At 46.6% G+C, this 16,361-nt stretch overlaps 2 protein-coding genes and 1 long non-coding RNA gene across 7 annotated transcripts in view; 1 reads left to right on the forward strand and 2 right to left on the reverse strand.

Moving 5' to 3' along the window:
* PPP1R10 (protein phosphatase 1 regulatory subunit 10) overlaps positions 1-10,516 on the reverse strand; it is a 40,669-nt gene extending 30,153 nt beyond the window's left edge. For all 4 annotated transcript variants that reach the window (XM_015570659.1, XM_015570660.1, XM_006774036.2 and 1 more), the window contains exons 1-6: positions 10,426-10,516; positions 9,690-10,206; positions 3,900-4,017; positions 3,151-3,237; positions 2,892-3,027; positions 2,158-2,209 (exon numbers count right to left, since the gene is read on the reverse strand). In XM_015570659.1, coding sequence (XP_015426145.1) covers positions 2,158-2,209; positions 2,892-3,027; positions 3,151-3,237; positions 3,900-4,006 — 382 coding nt within the window. In that variant the 5' untranslated portion in view covers positions 4,007-4,017; positions 9,690-10,206; positions 10,426-10,516. The remainder of the gene's footprint in view (positions 1-2,157; positions 2,210-2,891; positions 3,028-3,150; positions 3,238-3,899; positions 4,018-9,689; positions 10,207-10,425) is intronic.
* Positions 10,517-11,014: 498 nt separating this feature from the next.
* MRPS18B (mitochondrial ribosomal protein S18B) overlaps positions 11,015-16,361 on the forward strand; it is a 9,629-nt gene continuing 4,282 nt past the window's right edge. The window contains exons 1-5 of the mRNA XM_006774037.2: positions 11,015-11,154; positions 12,736-12,835; positions 12,931-13,028; positions 13,157-13,225; positions 14,866-14,932. Of these exons, the coding sequence (XP_006774100.1) occupies positions 11,077-11,154; positions 12,736-12,835; positions 12,931-13,028; positions 13,157-13,225; positions 14,866-14,932 (412 nt within the window). The 5' untranslated portion in view covers positions 11,015-11,076. The remainder of the gene's footprint in view (positions 11,155-12,735; positions 12,836-12,930; positions 13,029-13,156; positions 13,226-14,865; positions 14,933-16,361) is intronic.
* The window catches only part of LOC107184716, a 5,774-nt gene continuing 2,912 nt past the window's right edge, over positions 13,500-16,361 (reverse strand). For both annotated transcript variants that reach the window (XR_001515613.1, XR_001515614.1), the window contains exon 2: positions 13,500-13,827. This is a non-coding gene — a long non-coding RNA (uncharacterized LOC107184716). The remainder of the gene's footprint in view (positions 13,828-16,361) is intronic.

The raw sequence follows: 16,361 nt of genomic DNA on the forward strand, positions 1-16,361 counted from the left end.
AAGAGCAACAACTGTAAAAATCTGAACAATAAAGACTTATTAAAAAAAAAAAAAGAAAGGTCACTGGCTCGATTATGGGTCAGAACACATGCCTGTGCTATGGGCTAGCACCCCATTAGGGGGTGTGCAATAAGCAACTGATCAATGTTTATCACTCTCTTCCTTCCTCTCTCTCTCTAGTCAATAAAAACTTATTTTTAAAAGAGGAGAGTTCAGCTGGCGTGGCTCCATAGTTGATCATTGACTTAAGAACCAGGAGGTCATGGTTCGATTTCCATCAGGGCAATTTCTACCCAGACTCTGCCCCACCCCCAGCCTTCAACACACTATTATCTGTGTCCCTGAGCTGCCTGAATTGTACATATCCTCGTATATAATAAAAGGCTAATATGCAAATTGTCCCCTCGACCAGGAGTTCGACCAGGGGGCGGGGCCAGCTGGCCAACTACCCGAAGCTCCCCCTCAGGCCGGCCCCTCCCCCCAGCTGGCCTGGCCCTATCGGATCCCACCCATGCACGAATGTGTGCACCGGGCCTCTAGTAAGCATGTAAGTTCTTTGGTTAATCTCTTCCCGCCACCCTTCCCCTTCCCTCTGAGATCTGTCAGTCTGTTCCACGCTTCCATGCCTTTGGACCTACTTTATTCATCAGTTTATTTTGTTCACTAGATTGTATATATAAATAACATCATGTGATATTTGTCTTTCTCTGACTGGCTTATTTCACTTAGCCTAATAAATCCTTTATCTTAGAACGTGTTCCCAGTGTTTTCTCCTGTAACTAAAGGAATTTCAGAAAGGCTGGCCCAGACCTGGGTGCTCCCTCTACACCAAAGGGCCAAAGCCTCTTTCTGAAAGGGCCTCATGCACCGCTCCCTTCAGACCAAGAGCAAACCTTACCAGGGGATCCACTCTGCTAGTATCCCACTCACTTGAGGGATACTAGGGTCTTGTGTTCCTGATTTATGCTGTGAGTAAAATCTTTGGGCCTGGAACCCTTGGGTACACACCTTTTTTTTTTCTTTAAAAAAAACCCCAAAAACCTGTGATTTTCTGGAGCCAGGTTTTATCTTCAAGCCAGAACTGTGTGGCCATGGCCAGGAGCTCCAAAACCCTTGTCTTAGAAAAGAGAAGAATCCGCTGGTGTGAAATCTATGATATACTCCAGGAGCTGGGGTTCCGCCCATGCCCTACAGGGAGGTGTCAAATGGCAGAACTATTATAGTATATAGAAAAAGAGAAGTCAGTGATGATACTTTTTCCCCAAAGAATTTTAAGTGTATGACTTTTGCACTGTATTTTTAAAATTTCAGTTATTGACTAGAGAGAGAGAGAAAAACATTCATCTGTTGTTCCACTTAATTTACATATTCATTGGTTGCTTCTTGTATGTGCCTGACCAGAGATCGAACCCACAATCTTGGTGTATTGGGATAATGTTCTAACCAACTGAACTATCTGGCCAGGGTGCACCAAGAGTTCTTAAGAATCAGCTTATAGTCCTGGCTGGTTAGCTCAATTGGTTAGAACATCGTCCTGGTACACCAAGGTTGCCGGTTCTATCCCTAGTCAGGGCACATACTAGAAACATCCAATGAATGCATAAATAAGTAGAACAACAGAACAATATTTCTCTATCTCTAAAATAAAATAAAGATTAAAAAAAAAAAGAATCAGCTTCTGGTTAAAGCATGGTACCTTATCTTACCCTCAATAGTAGAGAAATTAATAAATCCCATTCGAAATTGAGACCAGTAGACAGGGGATAGGGGACAGGTTAGAGCAGCGGTTCCCAACCTGTGGGTCACGACCCCTTTGGGGGTCAAACGACCCTTTCATAGGGGTCGCCTAAATACATCCTGCATATCAGATATTTACATTATGATTCATAACAGTAGCAACATTACAGTTATGAAGTAGCAACGAAAATAATTTTATGGTTGGGGGTCACCACAACATGAGGAACTGTATTAAAGGGTCGCAGCATTAGGAAGGTTGAGAACCACTGCGTTAGAGGAACTAAATTTTCAAAAGGAAAAGAAAAGCAAGAGGAAGTACAAAGAGTAAGGAAGAAAGGTACAGTCCAAGGATGGGGACAGGCAGGGAATTAAGTGTAAGTAATGGAGGAAGGCCCAGACAGAGGAAGGCCCGGCCCCTACCTTCATCCTCACTTGACTTGCTCAGTTGCTTCACCAGTTTGGCTGTGTTGTTCTATGAGAGACGGGGAACAGCAGAAAGATAAATGCCAGGACAGTAAGGCCACTCAGAGTTAACAAGTCCCCAAAATCACTCACAATCTTTTCGTAGTCCCTTAACAGTGACTATGTGGGCATAGTCTTATTTAAAAACCTTTGTGGGGCCCTAGCCAGTTTGGCTCAGTAGATAGAGCGTCAGCCTGTGGAACAAAAGGGTCCTAGGTTTGAACCTGGTCAAGGGCATGTACCTTGGTTGCAGGCTCTTCCCTGGCCCCGGCCCCAGTCAGGTGCGTGCAGGAGGCAACCAATTCATGTGTTTCTCTCACATTGCTATTTCTCCGTCTTCCACTCTCCCTAAAAATAAATGGAAAACTATCCTCGGGCGAGGATTAACCAAAAAAAGGAAACACATCTTTGTGGGCATAGTTATATCCTTAGAACAATCCAGTCAGGTAGATACAATTATTCCCATTTTATAGATGAAAAAGACTGAGGCTCAGAAATATGGAGTGCCCCAAGGATACACACCATTTGAAGGAGATAAACTGAATCATGTCTTCTGATTCCAATTTCCTATTTTTCCTACCATTCTACCTCACAGGCCCAAGATACACAGCCTCCTCAGAGTCAGTGTTAAGTTTCTCATCTGTCAGGCTCAACCAAAGAAGAGGCACTGAGGTAGGAAAGACAGAAGGTACCTGCTTGAGATGGTCCACGGTGAGTGGTAGGTGCTGTAAGGTCAACAGAATTTGCTGCAACAGGGGAATGTTGTTGGTCGTCTTTGAATATGTCAACCAATTGTTAAGAAGCTTGTAGCCACCAACATCAATAAACCTGTGGGCAGGCAGGAGGAGAATCTGATGCCCTTCCTGGACTTTGGAAGGGTCACATCCCACACTCCTCATTCCCCACCACCAACCCAGGAACTCCATCGCAGTCACCCAGATCCCCACTTACTTGACCAGTATTTCTGATGACTGGGTCTGCAGGAGAATGTTCAAGTAAGTGCACCGACTCACCATCTTCCGTGCCTCCTTCATCAGGCTGTAGGAAAGGGGCAGGTTAGGAACGGAGCAGCCACAGAGCGCCTCTTCTTCCCACAGCAAAGGCTCTAGCCTGTGAGAGCACCTGCACAGCCCTGATCACTTGGGCACATGGCCTCTAGGAGGATGGGATGGATCCAGAGTGAAATGAAACCCACGGGAGGATGGAAGAGAACTTGGGAGACACTGAGTCTCTGATCTGGGGGCGGTGAGCATCGCTGCTCCCCTAACACACAGGCCACATCTGATTCTGCTCGCAGGTAAAACGTCCCAACCCTCAACAACCAGCCTTTAGTGGCCTGTTCAGGACGGGCTTAGCCATTTGCTCCCCCTGGGAAACTTAAGGATCCCTGAAGGAAATGACAGTTTGGGGATGTGAAACCTGACCAACCCAAAACAGAACCAAGAATTCCATCACCTGGCTCCCTGCTTCCTTCCTCCCAAAGGGTGACTCCCTTGTGACGGTGGATATCCAAATATCTCATTCCATCATAGCCAGGAGCCAAGGGCTCACCTTTTCCTATCACGCATTCTAAAATTACTGGATTTCAATCCTATCCCACTGACTTTCCCTTTCCTCTCCAGGAACACCTCGGCCTGTCTGCCTTAATTACAACACAAAATATCCTCCACCCGCAACAAATCCGAAAAGGACAGACTCACCTGAAGATCTTGGAAATCCCATCCGCACTCTTGACTTCCCCATCTCGGTTAAGGAAGCTATCCAGGCCCTTGAGAAGCTCTTTGGGGTCTATGGGACCCGAACCCATGATCGAAGTTTCTAGGATGAGAGGACAAAACAAACCAACAGAATAAACGGGCGGCAAGGACAGTGCCACTATGCCCTCTAATAAATTCCATTTACACATCTGATAAAACATAGTGATGAATTATTCAATTTATGTTCAACTACAGTACACTCACCATTTTTAAGAAAAATCAACAGAGACCATTGCCAGCACTGAGCAAACAGCCCTGGCAAGTTAAGCACAGCTATGACTAAAGGGAAGACACCCTTCTCTCCCCTCCCAGGTATAGCCTTCCTAGGACAGCTGAACTCCATTAGATAGTATAGAGCTGACACATTCCTCTAACGAAATGCTCAATTCTCAGAGGTATTTTTCCTTATTAAGTCCTGTCTCTCCTTCATTGCTGGTAAATCTGGTTTGAAAACAAAATAATACTGTGACTTGGTAAGAACTGGGCCAATCTTGGGTGTTGGGCTAAATGTGCTAAAAGTAATCAATTCCTTTTTATCTTAGCCCAGAAGTGGCAGAATATGTGCTGCTTGCACCAGTCGACAATCTCAGCTAACGTGATAGGTGACAGAGAAACAAAACTTGAAAACAGAACCTTTCCTCAGGGGAGGTGTGGGTAGCTCCCAGAAATGGAGACAAATGGATGCAAAGGAAATCAAGCAGGTCCTCCTAAGCCTTAAATAGATTGTCTCGCATTAACCAAACACTGCACAGGTTTTTATTGGTTCAAAGAGCAAGGTTTGTGGTTTCAAACACAAAGATGCAAATCTGACCCCCTATTCCCAACCACCTCAAAATCATCATTATTCAAGATCTCTAAGAAAGGCCTGAAAGAATAAAGGTAGAAGCTGGGAAAATGCCATTAAATTTTAAGTAGCTAGTTTAGACCAGATTAGAAAAGGAGTTAAACTGCTGATATGGGACAGAGAATTGTGAAGCAATTTCTAGGCTAGAAACCAAGTTCCAGAGAGGAAGTTGAGAATCAATATGGTTGATTGGTATTTTTATCCCCAAAGCCTCGAAACACCTCTGAGAACAAAAAAAGCAAGCTACCTCAGTAATATCTGCATTTGGGAAATGAAGTTAACACACTGGGTGGGAAGACAGCAAGGAGCAGCCCACCTCATCCACACTGCTTCTAGCACAGCTAACAGACCAGCTCCCTGCAGCAGTGTGGGAAAATCAAGGTTCTACAAAGCAACTATATTTTGTGCAGAAAGAGAAGTTTTCTTATAATGCAAATTAGTTCTCAGACAAAAAAAACCCCCACAACAATCTTAACCTTGAAGTCCTTCCAACAAAAAGGCCAGTAAATTTCGAACTGCAGAGGTCCTAACCACCTAGGTAAGGAAAGGCAGAAGCAGGGAGGACAGGAGGCTGGTTCCTGAGATCACAGACTGTGGCTGAAGAGGGGAAGGAGGTAAGAAATGCTGAGGGGAGCAAATCTGGGTTAATTGTGGTGTGACTGCCACCCTGGGACCTCTACAAGGACAGCAGAACCTGAAGTCAGAGGGAAAGAAAACACTGACGTAAGCATACCAGGTAAGACTGAAGTGCTCAGGCCAAATCCACTGAACTGTGGTGATTCTTATAGAGACAAACACAGGGATAAAGGAATTTTTCCCAGGTAGTAATATACTATGTGATATATACACTATAAAGATATATAGATACAATAAAGGGAAATATAAAACAGATTTCCCATCTACTGGAGACTGAAAAAGCAATGAACAAATCTAAATAACATATTATCAGCAACAACATAAATACAATTTGATAAAAAGCCTTCAATTAAACTAACATCACTTCAAACCAGTCCTCCCTGATTATAGCCGACCCCACTTATTTGAGTCAAACCCAGAGTTGAAAATACCTCACCAAGGAGAACTCAACTTTACATATTCAACTATCAGTTAAGCCAATAGGCCTGCTACCCTACTTCCTTCAGAAACTATAAAAAAGTTATCACCGGAGTTAAAATGATCCTTCACGTAAGAGGGCGGGAGACAAGAAATCAATTAGTACAGTGCTAAATTCTGTGCAGTGCCTTCTGTTTGGAATGGGACCCAGGAATTTTCCCATTCCCATTCATAAAAAGCAAGAATAGTCAAGAGAAGCTAGGAGACAAAGCAATAAAAATGTTAAATATTCACTTTTCCATTATTTTCCTCTATTATATTTTGGAAATACAATAAACAAAACTAAATTTTGTATCACAAGCACCAATCTTGTGATTAAAAGGTGAGTTTTCTCATGGTAACTTTCCTACAGGAAGATTAGCTTTTACTCATTTAACATTAAGGACTCTGTGTCTGACAACCTAATTTCCCTCTTTTGAATTCAGTACATTTTGAAAGAAGTCCAAGATATCCAAGTGGAAAGGAATAAAGAACCTACATTCTTGGCACAGGCCTCCAGTAGAAAAGGCAATGAGCTGACCACGGGAGGAGCCGTGACCAAGTGTCATCACATTACCTAGTCATATGGAGACGGCAATGGAAGCTTGAGTAAGTTTTCTGGAACCAAAAGCAAGCCAGCACATGATATACTTTAATTTCCGAGAAGGCAGTACAAAAAGTGGCAGGGAAGCACGCCCTGGCCTATCTCCACCTGGTCCTCCGCTGGGCTTTTCTTATGGAGGACGCTGCGGGCAGAGACCACCACACGGATACAGGCACTGGGGAGAGGCCTACTGTTCTTACCAGAGATACAGTTTTAAAAGTCCAGAAGTAACACCAATTCCTGCCTCCAAAATGAGGTATACTTGAGGGTTATTTCATTACATAGGGTGAAAAATGTTTAGCGTGGCTGTTATTCCACTCCCATCACCAATAAAACAGAACTTGATTGGTTCAGGACGAAAATTCTATACAAGTCAAGTCCTTTTTAAAACAACCACAATACTCTTTCTAGCAAAGGAGGAGGGCCTTTCCCTTAACTTGGAGGTTTGAGCATTTTTGGAAATGAAAATACTTTGTACTTAATCCCTTACATTCCCCTTCCCTTTGGTGTTTGAGGCAATACAGCATGACTCAACAGTGGACTGAATGATGTCTCTGGTGATTCCCAAGGTTGTACCTTTTTCCTAAGTAGTAAGCCCCTGTACCTCAGTCATTTTGAAAACCTGGGCACATGAGCTCACCAAAAGCTTATTCATAAAACCACCGCCCGACCCCATCCCCACAGGAAAGGATTCCAGAACAGAACTTTGGCCACAATCTACAAGGATCAGGTTCTCTGGAAGGATGTGGCTCTCTAGAAGGCTTTGTTTCCCATCTCCCATGTTAATGAAGATTTTATTCATCTCCTGCTCACTAGAGATCAGGAACCCCAGTGGCAAATGTTCAGCTCCCAAGGAAGGTATGCTGCAGAGGCATATGGCAAACTGCTCAAAAGATAAAAAAACTTGCGGTCAATAGACATGTGGAAGACACATCCCTCCCATCCATTCCAGAAGTTTAATAATTTGAGAATTCACACCCAGTAGAAAATTAGCCCTTAAGTCTCATCCAAGTCACCATGGCAGTTGTACAAAACGACTTTCCAGTTCTGCCTAGAACCATGATTCAATGTAGGACTTTAAAAAAGTAAAAGTATATGGAGAGATTGATAAAGATTTGACTTTGAAAAAGCAGAAGGAACAGGACACCAACTACCAACCTCAGGGCATGGTTTTTCAATATGCACCAATTGCTATAGCACTGCATGAGTTGAAAACGAAGACATTACTCTCCCATTTTAAGGAATTTCTTTTACAAAGTAAGGAAAGAAATTAAAAAAAAAAAAGGTGGCTCTTGGGAATAAAAGAAACGAGGCTGTGAAATGTAACACCAGAAAGGTTTTGCTTACCAGAAACTGTAGCTTGAATGCCCCTGCCTTGAGTTTACAACTGCCGCCTCCTGTCCTAAGATTCACTTCTCATCCCAGTACCAAGTACAGGAGCTAAGCACCTGGAGCACCTGATACAGCGCGGACAGTCAGCCCCAGGCGGGGGCATGAGTGATGGGGAAGAATGCCTGCAATGCCCACTCCCCCAGATGCTCGTTATACAAAGCGACCCGCCGCAGGAGCCCACGGACGGGGCCTGCGCAGCAGTGGCGTGGCTGCCATTCGGCCCCATCTGCCTGTTACTTGCACAAGCCCTGTCTGTCTGCAGGCCCCCCAGGCTCCCAGTCTAACTTTCCTACCCCTGGCAACTAGGTGGGAATACTTCCAAGCAGTTGTGATGAGTAAAAGGGGAAAAGCATCAGGCTGTCAGTTAAAAAAACTTGAGCTGCCCAAGGAAACGAGCAGCCTGAAGACCTAACTCCTGTGAGCTTTCTTGCCTTTTAAAATAAAGGCTTTAACAGACAATATTCTGAAGAAAGGAAAAGGTCTGCTCCTGGCCCCGCGCCCTGGAGTGCAGAAGGCACAGGCTCAGGGGAGGGGCTCCGATTGCATCAGCCCAGGACGCCCCTCCCCGGCGTTTCCGGGCGCGGCCGGCGGGCGGAGGAGCAGGAGCAGGAGCAGGGCGCCATCTTGTCACGGAGCCGCAGCAGGCCCCCGCCGCCGCTGGTCACAGCAAAGAACACTTTTGGGGGGGGGTGGTGAAAACACAGTAATAATCCTATCCCAGTCCCCCATCCTGAAGTCTTTGACCTATTATGAATAAGAGCGTTGTGAAAGTAAAAGCAATTAAAATATTAACAATTTTATGCGGGGAAGAACTAACTTGCAATTGAGGTTCAACCTACCATCGACCACCCCCACCCTCCGAACAAAAGGAGGGGGGACTTGGACCCTCAACGGACAGGGTTTGAGGACAAAATGGGAGACACAACCTGCAACACTGCTTGGAAGACAAAAGGACAAGGAAAGTCGCCATATTGAAGCAGGGAAGGAAAAGAAATCCTTTAACGACACAAATCTCCTAGAAAGCTAGCATTCAAGTGCACTAAATGGCTTTAAAAATTATACTCCTGAATTCCACATTTCCCACCCTCCCTACCCTCTATTCCCATCAAAAAGTATCGTTAAAATGTTAACCTTTTGCTTTTAAATAACTTATGCAATCTCCAACAATTACAAAACATTTAAACTATTATCTTGTATGTACTGGCACTAAGATTATATTTTGTCCTGAATTAAGTGTCTTGCAATCTTTATTTCTAGATTGCCACCTACTTTAACCACAAATATACCCCAAGCACATACATTAAATTGAGAGGATTTAACAATCTAAGTCACAGCCAGCTAGTACTTGTGCCCATCTCCTTACCCTGCAATCTTTATGTACAGATTGCTTATTAATCTGGCAAATTGAAAGGCGCCCTGCTCGTCTCACACACAAAGAAGTGGGCCTCCGGAGCACAAGATCCCCCATTTTTGTATGTGAGCTCATTAACCCTTTGGAGACTGCTGCCGAGGGAGGGCACCCTCCGTACAGAGCACTTGGCGCGGGCAGTCTGGCAATGGCTGGATTGCGAAGGGTTAACCGTCAAATCCTCCCTCGCTGGCCTCCCGCCTGCAGGGCAGGTGGCAGAGAACGAGGCTTGGAGCCAAAGGCCCCTCTTAGTGGAGATGGACCGGCTCGGTCCTTCCTCCAGTTCTCTATTTTGTTCTATGGTCTCATTTCTTCCTCTCATTATTTTTGGTTTCACCAAGGGAAACGTTGATTTCTTGTTGCAAGGCTCGTTTTTCAAAATTCGACACTTACTATCCAATTTTTTTGCGACGTCAGCACCTCGGGCTCAGGGGGAAGGGGGTTAAAATTTTGGAGAAAAAAAAATAAAACCACCAACCAGAACCCAAAACTCTATTTGGGGGGCCTCATTGGATCAAAAAGTCTTTAAAAAAAAAACAAAGGCCAACTCAGCATTCACCCCCCCCCACCCAACTCCATTTAGGGAGGGGGGGTCATAAAAAAAAGTTCTGAGTTGATTAAAAAAAAAATAAACGCTGGATAAGTGGACTTGGGTGGGTTTGGGAAGGGAGGGTGGTGGATTATTTTTGCAGTTATGTGGTGACGGTCCTTCGGCCACAGATTTCAAGTCCCAAGCAGCGTGGGCTGGTGGGTGGGCAAAGAGGTGGGAGAGGGCAGAAGACAGTGGTTGGGCTGGTGGCTGCGGTTCCCCTTTCCCCCCGCTCAGGATCCTCTCAAGGGCTTAGATGTGGATGCGGCTCGTTTCTTTTTTCCTGGTGGCCGGCCTGTCTTTCTCCGTGAAAATTCAAACCTGGGATAGAAAGAACACAAGGGGAGGAAGAGGTAATCAGTACGGGCTGCTTTTTAAACACACCCCAGACGACCGCTTTCGCGGTCTCAAAGACCTCCGTGACCAGTCCGGAACTTTAGATAAGCCGAGGCGCTTAAGGAAAGCCATGCCAAATCCGTTTCCCAGGCCAACGCTCTCAGTAAAATCTTAACCCCCAACCGACAAAACACAAGAACTTACCTCTAAACGAACCCCAGAATGGCGGCTGTCCGCGCGGGCGGAGCCTTTTATACCCGGACACCACCCAATGCGCCCAAATGTGTTAGTGCGTTTCCCTTGTCGCGAGACATTGTGCGCGAGGCGTAAATTCATTGGTTAACCCGAAAGACAACGCACTAGCTGATTGGCTATCCTTCCTTCACCTTCGCTCAGCCCACTACCCACTTCCCGTCACTCTCTGGACATTTTCCCGCCTCCTCGGGACGCGCGTGCGCATAACTGGAGAGACTAGCACCTCCCTTTCCTCTGCCTTCACCACTTCCGCCCCCGAAAATATTTCTCATCCTCGGTTGGCGGAACTGGGCCGGCGCATGCGTACTGTGGGAACCTCGGCCAAAATCGCCTTCAAAATTGCTTAAAAGGCTCACTCTAAGTATGAGACCTAAGAATCGTCGTGACTGGTTCATCAAAAACTCAGTTTTGAGGCCGAATTCCACTGTGACGCAGTTGAAATTAGCGTCTCTCCATGACCCGCCCCCTTCTCGCTTCCGTCCTGACGCAAGTGCGTGGCTGCCGGCCACACTGCGGCGGGTCTTTGCCCCCACCCTAGTCAGTTTCCGGGAGCATGCGCAGTAGCCTTGCCGGCCATTCCTGGTTTGGGCGTGCGTCAAGATGGCGGCCTCCGTGGTGAATAAACTGCTGAGGCGCCTTCCTAAGCTCTCGTCCTTCAGGAGTGCCTACGGAGTTCAGGTAACTCCTTGGAGCACATTTTGTACAACCACTATTTAGTTATGCCTTCTAGGTCGTCGCTCCACTTCTGGGGACCGGGGAGCGGAGACTTCCCCTAGTGCTTATGCCTACGCTGTCTAGGCAATACTTTGCCTCCACCCCTCTCCCCTGCTCCTCCGTAAATCTCCGTGTATTTTTAGAAAACCCTCATCGGAGGGTAAGTTTATTGACTTTTTTAAAGGAAGGGAGAGAGCCGAAACCGGTTTGGCTCAGTGGATAGAGCGTCGGCCTGCGGACTGAAAGGTCCCAGGTTCGATTCCGGTCAAGGGCATGTACCTGGGTTGCGGGCACATCCCCAGTGGGAGGTGTGCAAGAGGCAGCTGATGGATGTTTCTCTCCCATCGATGTTTCTAACTATCTATCTCTCTCCCTTCCTCTCTGTAAAAAATCAATAAAATAAAAAAATAAAAAAAAAAATAAAGGAAGGGAGAGAAACATCGATCAGTTGCCTCCCGTGCGCGCCCCCGACCAGGGGTCGAACTGGCAACCTAGGTATGTGCCCTGCAATCAGTAACCTTTGTGGTATGGAGGACGCTCCAACCCATTGAGCCATCCGGCCAGGGCAAAGAGCCAGGTTTAGATCCTATTCTCTTCCCAAATGGGCATCTTGGCTAAGCAACTAGGCGAGGAATGCCCCCTCCGATCCTGGCTCGCACAGCCAACTCAGCTACACAGACGGTGTCTAATCTGATGCCCTGGGGTCCCCGCACCGACTTGCCCAGCCCTGCTATCTCTCAGGAGAGCCAGGGCACATCACCTCCACCTGGTGACGGTTTCTCAGCCCTCCATCCCACTAGATCAGCTGGTGATCAGAGCCTTTGCGAAGGGTTAACGCAGTCCTTTGGACCGAGGGTTCCCTCCAGCCTCATGGACTCACCGTTCTGACGGTCCTTGGTGGGCCGGGGGGATTGGAAGGCTTGCCCAGCTGCCACTCCCAGGGGGACTGAAGAGTGGCCACAGGGTCACTGCGGAGCTAATGACAGGCCTGGTAGCTTTACAGCTGGCGTTAGGACTCAAGTTTGCTCTTCCCTGTGGAATGTTGACCTTCAGCTTCTGTAAAGCTGGGGAGCACAGTGATCCCAGACTGGGCTGAGCTGGAGATGCACCTGCCCTCCCATCCCTTCCCTGCCATACATCTTGCTTCCAAGGAGATAGACACCCCCACTTTTCCTTTCTTTGCTTTTTTTCATCCACTAGACTCAATTCATCCCCAAAAGCATGAATACCTGATATGTGCCAGGTTTTTAAGTTGCCCTCCCCAGTAAGATGGCCTCTCAGTCACCTGTACTTATCCTCTAATATTAGCATCTTTCAGGACCCAGTTGGAGATTGGGAGAGTTGTTGTTGATAATGTCAGTTTAACCCCAACAAATATGCTACCTTCCGTGTGTGTGTGTGTGTGTGTGTGTGTGTACACGTATACATACAATGCTATATTCCATTAACACAATGGATGTGCGTGCCCCTTCTCCCTGAAGTGTTGGGAGCAAAACAATCAGGTTTCTGCTTTGAGTTCATTTTTTTGTTGTTCCCCTTTTATAGGTTCCCCTCCAAACTCTTAGCACTGAAGCCCCCCTTGAGGAAGATTCTTTGCCCATTTCCCCTTATGAGAATGAACCCTGGAAATACCTGGACTCAGAAGGTAACTCTAAGTGGGGAAGGGAGGGTCCTGTGGGGTGTGAAATAAATGGACAGAGACACTTCCTTCACCCTAACATTTGTGGTCTTTCAATTCAGAATACCAGACCCGCTATGGTTCTCGCCCCGTCTGGGCTGACTACCGACGCAACCACAAAGGTGGAGTACCCCCACAGAAGACTCGAAAGACCTGTATTGTGAGTTTCTGAGAGTGGCACATGGATGGGCTGGGAAGTGGGGGGTGGAGACCACAGAGACAGTGGCAGCGGCATTTCTTCTGGCAGGGCTTGGAACATCATCACCTTCCAATTTCTTCTCTCTACAGCGTAAAGATAAAGTTGCTGGGAATCCCTGCCCTATCTGCCGGGATCACAAGTTGCACATCGACTTTAGGGTAAGGAGAATCTTTTTTCCAGGATGAGGATTTGGAGCCTTTATATGTTGCTAAAGAGATTGCCTGGCACCCCTACACTCCATTTTGCACTGGCTTCCTGGAACTATAAAAACATCTTCCCTCTAGTCATTTGCCCTCCACTATGGACTATAGTAAAAAGCTTTATCCCCATGAAATTGACAGTCTAAATTGGCAGGCAAGAAAAGCGCTCATTTCTAATGGGAGAACAATGCTCAAAAATTCGTTTTATCCATCACAATTATTAGCAAGTAGATTGGACTGTTTTTTCCTGAGGTTTTATTTCCTTGTCATGTTGATGGTTGGTGGCAGGCTGAGACTTGCAACTGGAGGGCAGGTACATAAAGCACTTTTTGGAAAAGCCTTCATTATGAGGAGGACAGGACTTGCTCCTTAAAGAATTAAAACCTTATAAAGCTGGTCATAGGAACGTGCTCTTCTGAGCTTGCAGTGAAGTAGTAGATCAGAAGCTGAGTAGCTGGTTACTACAGAAGTCGGAGGGCATGTGACTGTTCTCAGCCCCCTTCTGACACAAGTTGTAGAGGAGTCCAATAGGTAACTTCTCAATTTCAACTGGGTACAATCTAGAATAACCCTATATAATAAAAGGCTAATATGAAAATCGACCGAATGGCAGAACAACTGGTCACTATGATGTGCACTGACCACCAGGGGGCAGACGCTCAGCACAGGAGCTGCCCCCTGGTGGTCAGTGTGCTCCCACAGGGGGAGTGCCGCTTAGTCAGAATCTGGGCTCACAGCTGGCGAGTGCAGCAGCAATGGCATGAGCCTCTCCTGCCTCCTTGGCAGTGCTAAGCCTTCAGTCAGACATCCCCCAAGGGCTCCCGGACTGTGAGAGGGTGCAGGCCAGGCTGAGGGACCCCCCTCCTGAGTGCACAAATTTTGTGCGCCAGGCCTCTAGTAAAAACAATATGCTAATTAGACTGGATGACCTTCCAGACAAAGCTGGGGCTGTGAGGGAAGCTGGGGTCCCGGGTGCCAGAGGGAAGCCAGTGCTGGCAGCCAGGGGGGCGGAGGCCTACTCTTGCACAAATTTCGTGCATCGGGCCTCTAGTTGGTTAAGAAAAAGGCATTGTAACCAATTTTATACAGTTTATAATCACATAACAAGGGAGAGAGAAAAGTTACAAATTTAATGGTGTGGATGATTCTACCTGCCATTCCAACTCCACATGTACCTGCGTTTTCCTTGGGTCTCATTTCCTTTGATTAACTTGCTAGCTGAGAGTCATTCTATATCATTAACTTTAAAATTGATTGGAGTCATTCATACATGCACACTACAACATATACTATTTTTCTGGGTGATTTCAGAGAATGCCAACTGTCCCCAGTTTTTTGCATGAGGGTTGATTTCAGAGCCTAACCCCCAGCGAGGAGCATTCTCTCTGAGTCTCAGTGACAAAGTGTAGGGTGTGCATGTGAAGTGGGTGAAAGACCAGGAAAGGGGAACTGTTTGCTGGAGTTTTCATGAATGTGAAGAGGCATCTGGAGAGGCAGTGAGGGGTTCAGGTCATCTGTGTGGTGTGTAGGGATTGTGCACTGCCAGTCTCTCAAGGTCCTGTTCTCCCCCCACTCCTTTCTCCACCACTTTCCTCCAGAACGTGAAGCTCCTGGAGCAGTTTGTCTGTGCGCACACAGGCATCATCTTCCATGCGCCATACACAGGTGAGCCCTTCTTCCTTGTCCCCATCAGAATAGCTTTTCCTGGGAGCAGTTTATTCGGTCAGACAACAGGTATGTGCCTCCTACCATGGCATAAAAAGTGCGATCGAACTTTTGGAAATCTTGGCTTACTGGGGATACTCACATGCTAAAAACAGTTACATGTGGACAAAAGATGCAGGCTAGTGTCATTGTAAGCAAACCTTCTAAAGGTAGATCTTGAAACATAAGTGGTGGTGATTTTCTTTCTTTAGGGCTTTTTTTGTGTGTGTGTGTTAGTGGTGGTGGGTTTTTTTTTTGTTTTTTGGTTTTTTTTAGAGAGGGGGAGAAAGAGAAATATTCAAATACCTCTCACATGCCCAATCCTGGGAATTGAGCCCGAAACCTGGGCATATACCTTAACCAGGAATCAAACCAGCAACCAGCCACACTGGCAAGGGCAGGGCTCTTCACTTCTACAGAAAGCTTTCTTGCCCTAACTGGCTTGGCTCAGTGGATAGAGCGTTGACCTGCGGACTGAAAGGTCCCAGGTTCGATTCTGGTCAAGGGCACATGCCTAGGTTGCGGGCTTGATCCCCAGTGTGGGGCATGCAGGAGGCAGCCAATCCATGATTCTCTCTCATCATTGATGTTTCTATCTCTCTCTCCTTCTCCCTCTCTGAAATCAATAAAAATATATTAAAAGAAAAAAGCTTTCCTATAAATTTACCATCCTGTAAGTTCTTTTATACTGTTGACAATTCAATTAGATTTCCCAAGTTTGGAATTGTAAACTTAATAATTCAAGATTACATCTAGAAAACCAAGATGGCGGCATAGGTAAACACTGGAGATTGCTGCTTAGCACAACCAATTCAAGAATACAACTAAAAGACGGAATGGACATCATCCAGAACCACAGGAAGGCTGGCTGAGTGGAAATTCTACAACTAAAAGGAAAGAGAAAAGCATACCGAGACTCAGAGGAGCTGCGGTGCGGAAGTAAAGTACAGAAGTACAGAGGCGCATGCGGAGAGGGCTGGCGGCTGAGGACACGGTTGTCTTTTTCAGTCTTAAGCTCTGAGCTCCAGTTCCGGGTGAGTCTTTGGGAACCCAGAATCATATGGGAGAAACTGGACTGTCTGGCATCAGTGGGAACTCGAGGGCAGCTTTCTCTTGGAGGTGCTTGCAGCGATTACAGGGACACTGAGAAGCAGGGCCTCTGAGGGCAGCCATAGCTGCTTGCTCCGCCCTGTTGATCCCCTGGGAACCCCGCCCCACTAAGCTGTGTGCTGGCTTTTGCATATGAAAGACCTGGTCCTTTGCAATCTGAAAATTACCTAACAAACTGTAGCTGGCCCAAGGCCCCTAGGCAACTCCCATTGCTTGACAGCTGAGCTCCTGCCGGGTAGCTTCAGGCAGATGCTAGATTAGCACCTCCTTAGAGATCCAG

Source organism: Myotis davidii, unplaced genomic scaffold (genome assembly GCF_000327345.1).
Source record: "Myotis davidii unplaced genomic scaffold, ASM32734v1 scaffold1007, whole genome shotgun sequence".
Lineage (NCBI taxonomy): Eukaryota > Metazoa > Chordata > Mammalia > Chiroptera > Vespertilionidae > Myotis > Myotis davidii.